The 16,020-nt window shown below is 40.3% G+C and overlaps 1 protein-coding gene across 6 annotated transcripts in view; it reads right to left on the bottom strand.

Annotated features, from left to right (window-relative positions):
• Positions 1 to 16,020, bottom strand: part of ptprub (protein tyrosine phosphatase receptor type Ub) — a 531,315-nt gene that overhangs the window by 124,922 nt on the left and 390,373 nt on the right. For all 6 annotated transcript variants that reach the window (XM_061951982.1, XM_061951965.1, XM_061951958.1 and 3 more), the window contains exon 13: positions 9,557 to 9,593. In XM_061951982.1, the coding sequence (XP_061807966.1) occupies positions 9,557 to 9,593 (37 nt within the window). The remainder of the gene's footprint in view (positions 1 to 9,556; positions 9,594 to 16,020) is intronic.

Genomic DNA, 16,020 nt, shown 5'->3' on the forward strand with positions numbered 1-16,020 from the left:
TGACCTGTCACTTTGGGATACAATACCTTAATGTAGTCTATTTTTCAAATCATATACATTTTGATGTATTGTTTTTGGTTGATGTCAGTTAGCAAGATAACACCAAAAAAAAAGCTACCCGTGAAAGGAAGAACCGTTTAAAAGGGAACAGCAAAATCCAAAATCTGTATATATACATACATATATACATATATATATACATACACATATATATATATACACATATACATGCATATATATATATATATATATATATATATATATATATATATATATATACATATAGATGCATATATATATATCATATAAAAAATAAAAAAATAAAATATATATATATATATATATATATATATATATATATATATATATATATATATATATATATATATTAGGGGTGTGGGGAAAAATCGATTCGAATTCGGATCACGATTCTCACGTTGTGCGATTCAGAATCGATTCTCATTTAAAAAAAAATCTATTTTATTTTTATTATTTATTAAATTGTTTCTATTTTTTTATTTATCTATTTATTTATTTTTAATTAATCAATCCAACAAAACAGTACACAGCAATACCATAACAATGCAATCCAATTCCAAAACCAAACCCAACCCAGCAACACTCAGAACTGCAATAAAAAAGAGCAATTGAGAGGAGACACAAACACGACACAGAACAAACCAAAAGTAGTAAAACAAAAATGAATATTATCAACAACAGTATCAATATTAGTTACAATTTCAACATAGCAGTGATAAAAATCCCTCATTGACATTATCATTAGACATTTATATAAAAAAAAAAAGAAGAACAATAGTGTCACAGTGACTAACACTTGCATCGCATCTCATAAGCTTGACAACACACTGTGTCCAATATTTTCACAAAGATAAAATAAGTCATATTTTTGATTCATTTAATAGTTAAAACAAATTTCCTTTATTGCAATCAGTTGATAAAACATTGTCCTTTACAATTATAAAAGCTTTTTACAAAAATCTACTACTCTGCTTGCATGTCAGCAGACTGGGGTAGATCCTGCTGAAATCTTATGTATTGAATGAATAGAAAATCCTTTTGAATCGGGAAAAAATAATTTTTTTAAATGTTATTTATTTATTTATTTTTTTCGTTTTTGAATCGAGAATCGTTTTGAATTGAAAAAAAAATTTGATTTTGAATCGAATCGTGGGACACCCAAAGATTCACAGCCCTAATATATAAATATATATATATATATATATATATATATATATATGTATGTATACACATTACATGTAATAATTCATGATAACATGTATTATTCACATTTAAAGCATTACCAAAACGTTTTGCCTTGGTGCATTAACAGAGCGCATGACAAAGAACACTACTTTTGCGTTGCGCTAAATGTTTGAAATAAGAACATTACTAACAATGTCCGCTCTCACTGGGACGCCAACTAAAAGGATATTGTATCTTTCTTGAACTGCTGAACTCAGAATATTCCTTAATCCTCACAATAATTATGTTGCGATGGTTTTATGCTTCGTTCCATTTGTTGAAAGCCATATAATATCAAGTTGTTAGCGCGTTGAATTTCAAAGTTGGTGCCACAACCTTTTACTAGACAGGATTTATAACCTAGCATTAGGTTTCCCTGACTCAAAGGCAATATACAGTAATAGAGGCAGCTCAAGTTCCTTTTTCTTCATGTTATGGAGGGTCGCAAAAAACGTTATTAGCAGCTCAAGCTAGCTAGAAGCAGGCTACTTGGTAGTAAACGGAAGAGCACTGTGAGCAAGGCAGAAAAGTAGTTCCTCTAAGTTATCTCGTACAATAATGTCCCTATAGCTTGGTTAATCCGCAGATCACGACATGTAAATGGAGCGTTGTTAGATGTTTTGTGATATTTTTAGAGGGATTTACAGGCGGATAGATTAATCATATTACCTGCATTATTACCCGCCTCATACTAGCCGTTTTGTGTTGTTGTTTGTTTTTGTTTTTTTTTACTATTTGGCACACAGAAAAGGGAGCGACGTCTGTTCTTTTCTCACGTAAGGATTGTGAATAATGGGCAAAATTAAAAACAAAAGTGCAGTTCAGTTTAAATTTTCACACAATGTTTTTTTTTCTCTACTGTATATGTTTACCCACATTCTCCATGAAACATAACGCCATCTTATAACTTAAAACATTCAGTGTTCCATGATTTTTGAACTGGAACCATGAAGTGAAGTGAATTATATTTATATAGCGCTTTTTCTCTAGTGACTCAAAGCGCTTTACATAGTGAAACACAATATCTAAGTTACATTTAAACCAGTGTGAGTGGCACTGGGAGCAGGTGGGTAAAGTGTCTTGCCCAAGGACACAACGGCAGCGACTAAGATGGTGGAAGCGGGGATCGAACCTGGAACCCTCAAGTTGCTGGCACGGCCACTCCACCAACCGAGCTATACCGCCCATGAAACTAGGGCTTCCACTCAGAACTTTATTAGTCAAATTTGATTAGATAGATTTTGCTCATCATCGATGATCAGTCAAATATATTTCAATATTTTAAAAAAGAAATAAACAGATGGTGATATGTTGACTAGTCACTAGGCTCAAGTAACGTCTCATGAATATACTTTAGCATGTATACCTTCCAAGTTAAATAAATACATCCATTAAAGGATTATGTTCTTTCATTAAAGTGAACAAAACTAAGATCTGATTTGCAACTATTTCCACCTCGAAAAAGGCCAAACTTCAGTTTTTAAGCTTGTTCGGTATCAAGAGGACGTCAAACTTAAATGGAGGAAGTAAAAGTTGTAACAAAGTTGCCATATGTGAACCAGCGAAAGAAGCGTGTCGAACTACTAATGTTCCAAAGGCAGAATTTGGTCGGCAAGAGGCGCACTTAATCACGTTCTCCATGATGAAACATCCTCCCAACACTGTTAGTAAAGTATTCTTGCTTGCAGGCAAATGTATTTGATATATTAAGAGATGCGGGAGACCAATCATCACATGTGATAACAGCTGTGTAACATATCAGCACACACGCTGACAATATCTTCTATTTACCTTTTGTTTACCATGTTTAACTTCAATGTACATTTTGCCTTTTATTTACCCTATTTTACCTACTTTGTCTAGCTTTTTAATCCTCTTTTACCTTACCTATACCAGTTCAGCATGATTTGGAATATATAGCTTTTATCTTAAAATTTGAACTATAAGTTAATGTAACTTTCTTTAAAAAGTTCTGAAATGAGTGCAGTGATTTAACAATTTAATTTATTTAGGTCAGGGGTGTCAAACCTACGGTACGCGGGCCTTTTAACAGGTTTTATCTGGCTTGCGTAATGAGTTTGCCAAGTATTAAAATGAGCTGCATTTTCTTGAATGAAAGAAACCGCTGTTCTAAATGTGTCCACTGGATGTCACCATAGCAATTCTGTAAGGACGAGCAAGAGGTATAAAGTAAAGCATGGCTGCGGATCCTCTCCCTCGACCCAAATGAAACTTAAAACCTGCTGTTTTATGTCTTCTGCTTCGAACACATCGTTATTTGGCACCCTTACTCCCCCATAATGTCTCTGTCAAAAACGAGAAAACCTAACCCGTATGAATAGTTTTTACCTCCGTTTCTTACGGTTTGTTGAGTTAGCACTGGATTGATACGTGGACATGCCAGAGGAGGTATTTGATACCTAGAAGATCTTACATGTGTTTTTTGTTCAATCCCAGAAAGACTGTGACTTTAAGTTTAATCCTGGCTTTGTTGATACACCGAGACAAAATCCCAGCTCATTGTGTTTTTGAAACTGCACCAATGTCCTCAACAAAAAATTTTCAACAAACTGGAAGTGTTTTGTCCAGAGGATTATTTGTGATTTGTACGTTTTCAGAATGTGCTTGTTCTATTTTTGGCCAAAGTAAAACAAAGAAAACAACCCGGAGTTGTTTTTATTTTTAAGTTATCATGCCATGATTTTACCATGGGGGCCCTAAGCCAAAATGAGTTTGACACCCCTGATTTAGATAGTATAGGACAGGGGTCGGGAACCTTTTTGGCTTAGAGTGTCATGTCTGTGTGATCATGTTTTGTTTTAGTCATGTTCGGTTTTGTTTTTGGACTTTTTGTGCACTTTTGTTTGTTTTGTCACCATAGCAACCATTAGTTTTCACCTGTCACGTCACGCACCTGTTTCACATTTTGAGTCACGCACCTGTTTTCACTAACCATGTCTGTAGTATTTAAGTTCATTGTTTTCAGTTTGTCTTTCTGGCGACATCCCACATTTATGCTCTGCACATTCCTGACACTTGTTTTCATGTCCATCGTTCATGCTGCTCCTTTAGTCCATGCCAAGTAAATTTTTATTTATTAATGCCACAGTTAGCGTGTTTAATTGTTCACAGTTTCTGCCTTTGTGCTATAGTCTTTTTGGTTTCATAGTTTGTTCTCCGCCACTGTGCGCACTTTTCGTTTGTACTTTTTTTTGATAGTAATAAATTATGTACTCACATTCCCGTCTCGCCCGAGCCAACTTTCCGTTGCCTTCTGGAAAACTAAACCCAAGGACCAAGTCTTGACATTAATTGTCTCGTCACGTACCTCCAGCCTTCGTCCACAGTCTCGAACCAAGTTGCTAAGTATTGCCTCGCCTTATTTATTGATTTCTTTGTTTCCTCTGAGAAAAAGTGATTTTCGTTTGCTAAAGTTTTTGGTCAAGTTTTTTTGTGTTATTTCATAGTGCCTTGGCTTCCTTTTTTCCTCCTCTTGGAGCGCTTTAGTTTGTAGTTATATCAGCTCTTTATAGCGTACTTTCTGTTTATAGTTTCTTGTCTCCTCTGCATGATTTATTTACCTTTTTGTAGCTAATCATAGATTGTTGTTTTTTTTTGTTATTAGATTCGTGTGTAATTTTGCTATTGCCTTTTTCCTCCCTATGGAGTGATTTTCCGTTTATGGCTTTATGCCTGTATGTCTTTTGTTACTCTATTGTATCAAAGCTAGATTCTGTAGCCGCTTTGTTTTAATCACTCTGTTCAAAGAGATTTCAAAGAAAACTGTTTAAATAAAGCCTGTGTCAATTGTCCCCCTTCTGCACCTGAGTCCTCATTCTCGCCAAGGCATAACAGAGAGAGCCATGAAAGCCAAATATTTCAAAATGTATTTCCGTGAGAGCCATATAATATTTTTTAACACTGAATACAACTAAATGCGTGCATTTTTAAGTAAAACCAACATTTTTAGAGTATAATAAGTCTCTTATTCTTTTTAATAACATGGTCATTCTAAAGCTAACCAATAATAAATAAAATAATTCTTACCATTAATGCGACTTCTTGAACAGGTGCGATAGAAAAAGGATGGTTGGATTAAAATGCATGAGAATGTTTTATCATTTGAATGTTATTTTTAACACTGTGATTACCAACGGAATTATTCATTACTTATCCTGTTAAGTAATGTCAGCTAAGATTTATCTGAGAGCCAGATGCGGTCATCAAAAGAGCCACATCTGGCTCGAGAGCCATAGGTTCCCTACCTCTGGTGTAGGATATACAAAATACACAATACTACACTCATACATTTACAGATAGATAGATAGATAGCCTGGCCCCTGACCTATTTTTTTAGCCAATGTGGCCCCCCGAGTCTAAAAGTTTGGACACCCCTGCTCTAAAAACTATATGTCTGCAACTCTGCACACAAGAGTATTTTACGCAGGGGGCCTCAGCTGGCACTTTACTTGCTTTCTTCCCATGGAGGGGGTGTGAGTGGGTTTAATGCCAGACAAATCTTTGCATATTTGAAGATAGCCCTACATGAAACCAAACATGAAATGTGTTATTATAGTCGAAGAAACTCGCCCTTAAATTGTTTTACTCAACCCACAAAAGCCTTAACGAGAGACAAGACAGAGCTTAGGGGCAAAAAAACAAAAGAAAACAAGACACCCAGCCTAGTCAATTTCTGTGGAAGGATGTGTTTACTGCTACGGTAGAGTGATTTCTCCAAACTCATGACTTTTATTCACTGTGATCCTCAGTCCAGCAAGAGAAAGGGATGGGGGGGGGGGGGGGGGGGGGGGTTCTCCTGCCAAGAGAATTTAGTGTCAATTTCCTTGCCCTTTTCATGTCCCTTCCAATCCAAAAGCTGAGGTACGGAAGAGGGGGGTGTGCTGTGGGTGTGGGTGGTGGGGGGAAGGCACTTTCTCACACTGAGGCCAAGGTGGCTCCATGTGCAAGTTTTGATGTGGAGGACCCTTGGAGGTCAGAGCCCCTCAGATGTAGCCATCTAGTGGGCCGCTGATGAGAACAAAGACACTGCCTTTGATATACTGCATCCCAGCGGCCGCCTCCAAACAAACAGGATGAAAGTCTGACCTCTAACCCCTCCCTGCCTGTTGCCCTTTTCTACGAAAAGCGCAGCTAAACAACCAGGGCTGACGGGGAATATTTGTCCACATTTCCAATTTTGCACTTGAGAACAATAACAGAGCAATAGCAACCTACATTCTGTTTACCTTCTTGCATTCTGTATTTACCTTCCCATACCATCTATTACCTTATATTTACCTTTCTATTTACCTTCCCATACCTTCTAGTCACCCACCTTGTTTTACCTTTACTATTGACATTCTCATACCTTGTTTTAGACAATATTTACCTTCTTTTATCCTGGTTTACCTTCTTTCATGTTCTATTTACCTTGATTTATATTTACCTTATTTGATCTTTTTCTATCTTCTGTTTACCTTTTATTTACTATGTTTAACTTCAATGTACATTTTGCCTCTTGTTTACCCTATTTTACCTACTTGTATCTTCTATTTACCTTCTTTAACTTTGTCTAGCTTTTTAATACTTTTTTACCTTATTTTATATTAACTTTTTGGTACTTTTAATGTACCTTATTTTTCCTTTTATTTATTGTATTTTACCTTGCATAATCATTTTTTACCTAGTATATTGTAACGGCATGTCACACCAGGCCGTGCCTTATTTTGAGTTTGTTGGCATTTTCTTGTGTTTTATGATTTAGTTCCAGTCCAGCGCTCTTATTTTGGTTTCTTTTCCCGTTTTGGTTTGTCCTTCCTGAAGAAAGTTGACCCCTGCTTCAGAGCGCTGTTAGGGCCACCTGATTTTTGCCTTCGTGTGAATGTGAGTGTGAATGTTGTCTGTCTATCTGTGTTGGCCCTGCGATGAGGTGGCGCATTGTCCAGGGTGTATCCGAATGCAGCTGACATAGGCTCAAGCACCACCCGTGACCCCGAAAGGGACAAGCGGTAGAAAATGGATGGATGGATAGACTGCCTTCTTAAGCCAGTCTCGCACTTTATTCAGCTCTGGCACGCTGTTCGTTCTTTTCACGACAGCCTTGTTTTGAGTTTCCCTATAGTCCTTTTGTGCGCTCCTAAACGCACGTGTGTTCTGTTTTACGTGCACAACCCCGCAACGAGTGTTTTTGTAGAGTTTGACTACTCACAGGTGTAATTAAATATTATTTTACTTGCAAGCTGCATTCCTGCATTCCATTTTGAATGTCGAATCACGACAACTACCGCTAACACCTACCTTCTTTCACCTTCAAATTACCTTATTTTAAACTACTTTTATTTTTCTATTTACCTTCGTTTACCTTTATAGCTCCCTTTTTTACTTGGTTGAACTTTTTATCTTACCTTTTTTACATTATACTTACCTTCTTTTACCTTACTTTTTACCTTCTATTTACCTTCTTTTGCCTTTTATTTACCTACTAATATTTTTTTACAAACCCCGTTTCCATATGAGTTGGGAAATTGTGTTAGATGTAAGTATAAACGGAATACAATGATTTGCAAATCATTTTCAACCCATATTCAGTTGAATATGCTACAAAGACAACATATTTGATGTTCAAACTGATAAACATTTTTTTTTTGCAAATAATCATTAACTTTAGTATTTGATGCCAGCAACACGTGACAAAGAAGTTGGGAAAGGTGGCAATAAATACTGATAAAGTTGAGGAATGCTCATCAAACACTTATTTGGAACATCCCACAGGTGTGCAGGCTAATTGGGAACAGGTGGGTGCCATGATTGGGTATAAAAACAGCTTCCCAAAAAAATGCTCAGTCTTTCACAAGAAAGGATGGGGCGAGGTACACACCTTTGTCCACAACTGCGTGAGCAAATAGTCAAATAGTTTAAGAACAACGTTTCTCAAAGTGCAATTGCAAGAAATTTAGGGATTTCAACATCTACGGTCCATAATATCATCAAAAGGTTCAGAGAATCTGGAGAAATCACTCCACGTAAGCGGCATGGCCGGAAACCAACATTGAATGACCGTGACGTTCGATCCCTCAGACGGCACTGTATCAAAAATCGACATCAATCTCTAAAGGATATCACCACATGGGCTCAGGAACACTTCAGAAAACCACTGTCACTAAATACAGTTCGTCGCTACATCTGTACGTGCAAGTTAAAGCTCTACTATGCAAAGCGAAAGCCATTTATCAACAACATCCAGAAACGCCGCCGGCTTCTCTGGGCCCGAGATCATCTAAGATGGACTGATGCAAAGTGGAAAAGTGTTCTGTGGTCTGACGAGTCCACATTTAAAATTGTTTTTGGAAATATTCGACATCGTGTCATCCGGACCAAAGGGGAAGCGAACCATCCAGACTGTTATCGACGCAAAGTTCAAAAGCCAGCATCTGTGATGGTATGGGGGTGCGTTAGTGCCCAAGGCATGGGTAACTTACACATCTGTGAAGGCACCATTAATGCTGAAAGGTACATACAGGTTTTGGAACAACATATGCTACCATCTAAGCGCCGTCTTTTTCATGGACACCCCTGCTTATTTCAGCAAGATAATGCCAAGCCACATTCAGCAGGTGTTACAACACCGTGGCTTCGTAAAAAAAGAGTGCGGGTCCTTTGCTGGGCCGCCTGCAGTCCAGACCTGTCTCCCATCGAAAATGTGTGGCGCATTATGAAGCGTGAAATACGACAGCGGAGACCCCGGACTGTTGAACGACTGAAACTCTACATAAAACAAGAATGGGAAAGAATTCCACTTTCAAAGCTTCAACAATTAGTTTCCTCAGTTCCCAATCGTTTATTGAGTGTTGTTAAAAGATAAGGTGATGTAACACAGTGGTGAACATGCCTTTCCCAACTACTTTGGCACGTGTTGCAGCCATGAAATTCTAAGTTAATTATTATATGCAAAAAAAAAAATAAAGTTTATGAGTTTGAACATCAAATATCTTGTCTTTGTAGTGCATTCAATTGAATATGGGTTGAAAAGGATTTGCAAATCATTGTATTCCGTTTATATTTACATCTAACACAATTTCCCAACTCATATGGAAACGGGGTTTGTACTTTCTATCTACCTTATCTGACCTTCTTTTTGCCTTATATCACATTTTTATTGAACTTATTTTACTTTCTATGTACTGGTAGTCCTTTTGCAGGATTTCATTTCAATAACAAAGAGAAAATACTGCAACGTGTCTAAAGATTGTTGATGCAAAATACACTCTGGGTCACACCATTCATGTCATATTACCTTTGCGGGCAATGCGGATGCAGTTTATTCTGGATTCCTGCAAAAGGAAAAACACACAAATGAGGAGAGTGTTACTTTGCCTTTTGCATTAATAGAACCAGATACAAAGTGATATCCTCTCTCTAAGATCTAAAGCTCACAATTGTAAGTGGGCTCTTCTTTCCTTCTCTAAAAATATGCTTTATTTCAGTAATTACAGCAGGACTCTGACTAAAAGGAAGAATAACCTTTTGATATGAGAGTTATAACAACATTCCAGTAAATCTGATAGCTGTGGCAGCCTACTAAAGATACAGATAAGAGATTTTTGCTGAAGGAGAAAAGATTAGAGTTAAAAAGGGGTTGGGGGGGGGTATAATTAGGGGATGGTTCCAGACTGATGCACCACTATGAAAATGAATTAATTCTATTCAAACTCAAGCTGATGACATCTCAGAGTTATAAAAGGACCTTTGTCGAACAACATTAATGAAATTCAAGACTCTAATCCAATTCCACCTCTTGGAGAGATGCTTGATCAAATTAAAATGTACAGATGCCATTGAGGGACTCTTATGTAAATGTCGCTGAGCATGTACAGTTAAATAGATGTTTTTGTCTATATTTTCCTTAAGAGGCTGTGTTTCCTCTTATATGCTTTGGCCTGATTCCCACACATTTGCTGCTCTCGCTTATGCTCAAAAGTCACAAGCATCCTTTAGAATGGTGAAAAGGATTGCCTTTCCTCAAAGTTGCTAGAACAGTTTCAAAATAAAAAAATAAAAACGATGAAACAACACCCTATGAACATATATAGCCACAATCTTGTGCCATTTCCAGCTAAGTTATCCAACAAAACAACAACAATACACTTAAACTCCAAAACTGACATATATATGGATCATTTTGGCTTTAATTGTATGTATTTATTGTCGAGGCGGCCGATTGGAGCTGTGGCCGCAAGGTAGTTGGTGCCTGTCGTGGCGGTAATCCTAGAACCCGTTGGTGGACGCCGGCGGTGAGGGATGCCGTCAGGCTGAAGAAGGAGTCCTATCGGGTTCTTTTGGCTCATGGGACTCTTGAGGCAGCAGACAGGTACCGACAGGCCAAGCGGTGTGCGGCTTCAGCGGTCGCGGAGGCAAAAACTCGGACATGGGAGGAGTTCGGGGAGGCCATGGAAAAAGACTTCCGGACGGCTTCGAAGCAATTCTGGACCACCATCCGCCGCCTCAGGAAGGGGAAGCAGTGCAGTGTCAACACCGTGTATAGTGGGGATGGTGCTCTGCTGACCTCGACTGCGGATGTTGTGGATCGGTGGAGGGAATACTTTGAAGACCTCCTCAATCCTACCAGCACGTCTTCCTATGAGGAAGCAGGGCCTGGGGAATCTGTGATGGGCTCTCCTATTTCTGGGGCTGAGGTTGCCGAGGTAGTTAAAAAGCTCCTCGGTGGCAAGGCCCCGGGGGTGGATGAGATCCGCCCGGAGTTCCTTAAGGCTCTGGATGTTGTGGGGCTGTCTTGGTTGACAAGACTCTGCAACATCGCGTGGACATCGGGGGCGGTACCTCTGGATTGGCAGACCGGGGTGGTGGTTCCTCTCTTTAAGTAGGGGAACCGGAGGGTGTGTTCCAACTATCGTGGGATCACACTCCTCAGCCTTCCCGGTAAGGTCTATTCAGGTGTACTGGAGAGCAGGCTACGCCGGATAGTCGAACCTCGGATTCAGGAGGAACAGTGTGGTTTTCGTCCTGGTCGTGGAACTGTGGACCAGCTCTATACTCTCGGCAGGGTCCTTGAGGGTGCATGGGAGTTTGCCCAACCAGTCAACATGTGCTTTGTGGACTTGGAGAAGGCATTCGACCGTGTACCCCGGGAAGTCCTGTGGGGAGTGCTCAGAGAGTATGGGGTAACGGACTGTCTTATTGTGGCAGTTCGCTCCCTGTATAATCAGTGTCAGAGTTTGGTCCGCATTGCCGGCAGTAAGTCGGACACGTTTCCAGTGAGGGTTGGACTCCGCCAAGGCTGCCCTTTGTCACCGATTCTGTTCATAACCTTTATGGACAGAATTTCTAGGCGCAGTCAGGGCGTTGAGGGGATCTGGTTTGGTGGCTGCAGGATTAGGTCACTGCTATTTGCAGATGATGTGGTCCTGATGGCTTCCTCCGGCCAAGATCTTCAGCTCTCACTGGATCGGTTCGCAGCCGAGTGTGAAGCGACTGGGATGGGAATCAGCACCTCCAAGTCCGAGTCCATGGTTCTCTCCCGGAAAAGGCTGGAGTGCCATCTCCGGGTTGGGGAGGAGATCTTGCCCCAAGTGGAGGAGTTCAAGTACCTCGGAGTCTTGTTCACGAGTGGGGGAAGAGTGGATCGTGAGATCGACAGGCGGATCGGTGCGGCGTCTTCAGTAATGCGGACGCTGTATCGATCCGTTGTGGTGAAGAAGGAGATGAGCCGGAAGGCAAAGCTCTCGATTTACCGGTCGATCTACGTTCCCATCCTCACCTATGGTCATGAGCTTTGGGTCATGACCGAAAGGACAAGATCACGGGTACAAGCGGCCGAAATGAGTTTCCTCCGCCGAGTGGCGGGGCTCTCCCTTAGAGATAGGGTGAGAAGCTCTGTCATTCGGGGGGAGCTCAAAGTAAAGCCGCTGCTCCTCCACATCGAGAGGAGCCAGATGAGGTGGTTCGGGCATCTGGTCAGGATGCCACCCGAACGCCTCCCTAGGAAGGTGTTTCGGGCACGTCCGACCGGTAGGAGGCCACGGGGAAGACCCAGGACACGCTGGGAAGACTATCTCTCCCGGCTGGCCTGGGAACGCCTCGGGATCCCCCGGGAGGAGCTGGACGAAGTGGCTGGGGAGAGGGAAGTCTGGGCTTCCCTGCTTAAGCTGCTGCCCCCGCGACCCGACCTCGGATAAGCGGAAGAAGATGGATGGATGGATGGATGGATGTATATTTACTCGCCAGAAGTTTACTCTTTCCTGGGATTGTCACTGTCCAGTACTCTCAATTTGTAGTTTCATTTACCCTGTCTAGCTACTGAGTGATGGCTCCCACACCTGTCCTTAATTGGCAACCGGGTACAGGTGTGTCCCGGTTGCCAATCAGTCTCCTATTTCAGGGCCGGTTATCAATGCCTAATGCTTTGTCTACAACCTCATGTGTCAGGAAGTGAGTGTCTCTTTTTCCTCCAAAAAGAGGTTCCGTGTCATGTGCACTTGTTAGCTGCACTCACCTTCTTTTGTTCTGTTTTCTACTTCTAGTTACGTGTTCTTTGACTCCCTCGTGAGTGTGTTTTTTTTTTTTTAATATTAAATAATACACTCAGTGTCTGCTAACCGTCTGCTGCATCTTGGGGTTACGACGCTAAAGCTATGTTCCATCCACCTGACACTCGGTGTAAGTGTGCACTGATTTTATAGATAATATACACGTCATTGTACATCTAATATCCATCCATCCATTTTCTACCGCTTGTCCCTTTCGAGGTCGCGGGGGGTGCTGGAGCCTATCTCAGCTGCATTCGAGCGGAAGGCGGGGTACACCCTGGACAAGTCGCCACCTCATCGCAGGGCCAACACAGATAGACAGACAACATTCACACTCACATTCACACACTAGGGCCAATTTAGTGTTGCCAATCAACCTATCCCCAGGTGCATGTTTTTGGAGGTGGGAGGAAGCCGGAGTACCCGGAGAGAACCCACGCAGTCACAAGGAGAACATGCAAACTCCACACAGAAAGATCCTGAGCCCGGGATTGAACTCAGGACTACTCAGGACCTTCGTATTGTGAGGCACATGCACTAACCCCTGTTCCACCGTGCTGTCCTGTACATCTAATATATCACTAAATATTGAACAGAGATGTTGTGTACTAGTTATCTGTAATTGCTTTTTTGGCTTGGACAAAACGTGCATGGCAACTGGTGAATGTGGTTTTATGTGGACAGATATTTTTTTGAACTCCACTTGGGTCCATTGACTAGTGAGTTACAATATTTGATATGCACACAGAAACATCAGATTGTGGGAGATTTGTAACTTCAGTCGGGTTGTCTGTGGTCAAGGGCATCTGGGAGTCTTCTGCACAATTTGGAAGAGTTGGCAAGTCTCAGCATGCGTCTGTGGAGCAAGGCTTCCGAACATGCCTTGTTTTCGTTAAAATGATCACTCTGGGCTGTATCATCATGGTTATTTGTTTTATTTTGTACAGACGGGTCATATTATGATTGTTGTCTTCCTATGTTTAAAACACTTCCTTGTGATCTACATAACATGGAATAGTGGTTCTTTAGTAAAAACTTGGCATAGATTTTGTTTTACAGACCGTATTCAAGCCGATTCTGACCGGCGTTTCAGGCTTCACCGTTTTGTGGTCGGCCTTATTTAAGTAACTCCACTTGGACTGTGTCTTCTCCTTGTCAGGCATGTTGTAGTTTTGAACGCATATGTATCAAGTCTCCTGACAGATACAAGTTAGAACTATTTGCTACTTTTTATTACAAATTGCAACAGCAAAGGATTTTAGTATGCATGTGCACGTACAAGCTAGTTTGTCCTACAACCAGAGGATAGAGAAAAAGAAGGAGCTTTTTGACTGCATAGTTGGACTACAATGGCCGACTCACGCAAAGATCTTTGGGTAAACAAAGATGCCAAAGATATCTGCTGACGTCACATGTTGGTTAATGTGTTCTATAAATATCTCCTTAATGCTTCAATGGTTTGCATTTACATTTCCGGCTCTTATGTGGATCCTGAATACACAAAAACAGGCGCCAACACGCAAGAAAAGTGGGTTTTGCATAATACGACCACTTTAATAGTTATAGTGGTACAGTATTGCTACTTTTAATGGTACTCTGACACACGGTTAGTGCAAAGCATCCTATTAATACCACTGTGACCACTACAGCTGGGGTGTCCATTGCAATTCATAAGGTGTATAATGAGTTTGACACCTGTGCTCTTTACTATTGGTATATGAGTTACTGCATGCCAACTTAGCGGAATAGTTAATTGGCAAGCCTGTCATGGTTGTTCACACTTCACACATTTAACTGTGTAGTGCTAGTCCTGCCTCAGGGGCAGGTGGGTCCTGGCAGCTCCAAACACACAACATGGATGCCAACACACAACACAAGGCTCCACTGCCCATATTTTCAGTGTGTCTGTGTTTGAAGTAAGAGCTGCTGCATCCGCCAGCAAAGCCCCAGTCTTGTATCTACAGACTTTGAAGAGCCTCTTAAGACCGATCAATCAAAGCAATTACACAGGCTTGACAGTCCCTCTCTAGATAATTAGCACAGTTAAATGCTAAATATTATGAGGCCCCATACTGTTCAAACTACTCACACACGGATGCCTCTGTTGGAGAGTATTGGGTGCAATTTTCTCCAAACTGTCAAGACACAAGACACAAACCCACCAGACCTTCATTAATGAACCAGTCAATATGATATAGAAGGCTCAGGCAGGAAACTTTTATTACTCTACACCTAGTATAGATTTTCTTTGAAGCACTGATGCAGATTACCTGAATGTCAAACTTGACAAGAGGTATAAAAATAAGTTGTACTACTCATCTCCAACAACTACATGTAAAATCCAAGTACAGTATGCGATTACTTTCAGTAAGAACTGATGATGCAAATTAGTTTTATGATTGCCGCGATACAATTATCCACACACAACATGTATTTTCCTTGTGGTTATGATACTGCTTTGTTTGTATCACGCATGGCAACTGCATCATTTAATAGATAGAACCCAAAAAACCAACCGAATGTGAGTCTTACTCTGGACATATGATCTATTACTTTTCTATAAACATTTCCGGCAGGAAAATTAAAGACGAGCTCTAAACACAAAAAATAAATAATGTGATAATCAGGGCTGCACTATCTTGAGAGAAATCCTAATTGCGATTTTTCTCTCCAAAGTTGTGTTAGAGATTCCTTTTGCCGTACTCTGACTCCCACTCGCACTGGGAGTCAAATATGTTGTACATACAAATTCACATATAGTCACATACATACATACATACATACATACACGCATACATAGGTACCTACGCTACACATACATATACTGTACATATACACTCACTGTACAAACACATATACACACTCTGTACATATACATTCACTGTACAAACATACATATACACATACTGTACATATACATTCACTGTACAAACATACATATACACATACTGTACATATACACTCACTGTACAAACACATATACACATTCTGTACATATACAAGTACATATGCATACATACACTCATGCACATAATCACGTTTCATCAAACATATATTAACGTTGTTGCCCTAGGGTAAACTGAGTATAACACATGGCACACTGACAAATCTTAACCTATTGTTACTATAACAATCTACAAGGTTAATGTAGGTTGCTTCTCTTACTTCACCTCCATTTTTCTGCATTATTTCGTATCTCAAGTTATCATTACGT

Source organism: Nerophis lumbriciformis, linkage group LG04 (genome assembly GCF_033978685.3).
Source record: "Nerophis lumbriciformis linkage group LG04, RoL_Nlum_v2.1, whole genome shotgun sequence".
NCBI lineage: Eukaryota > Metazoa > Chordata > Actinopteri > Syngnathiformes > Syngnathidae > Nerophis > Nerophis lumbriciformis.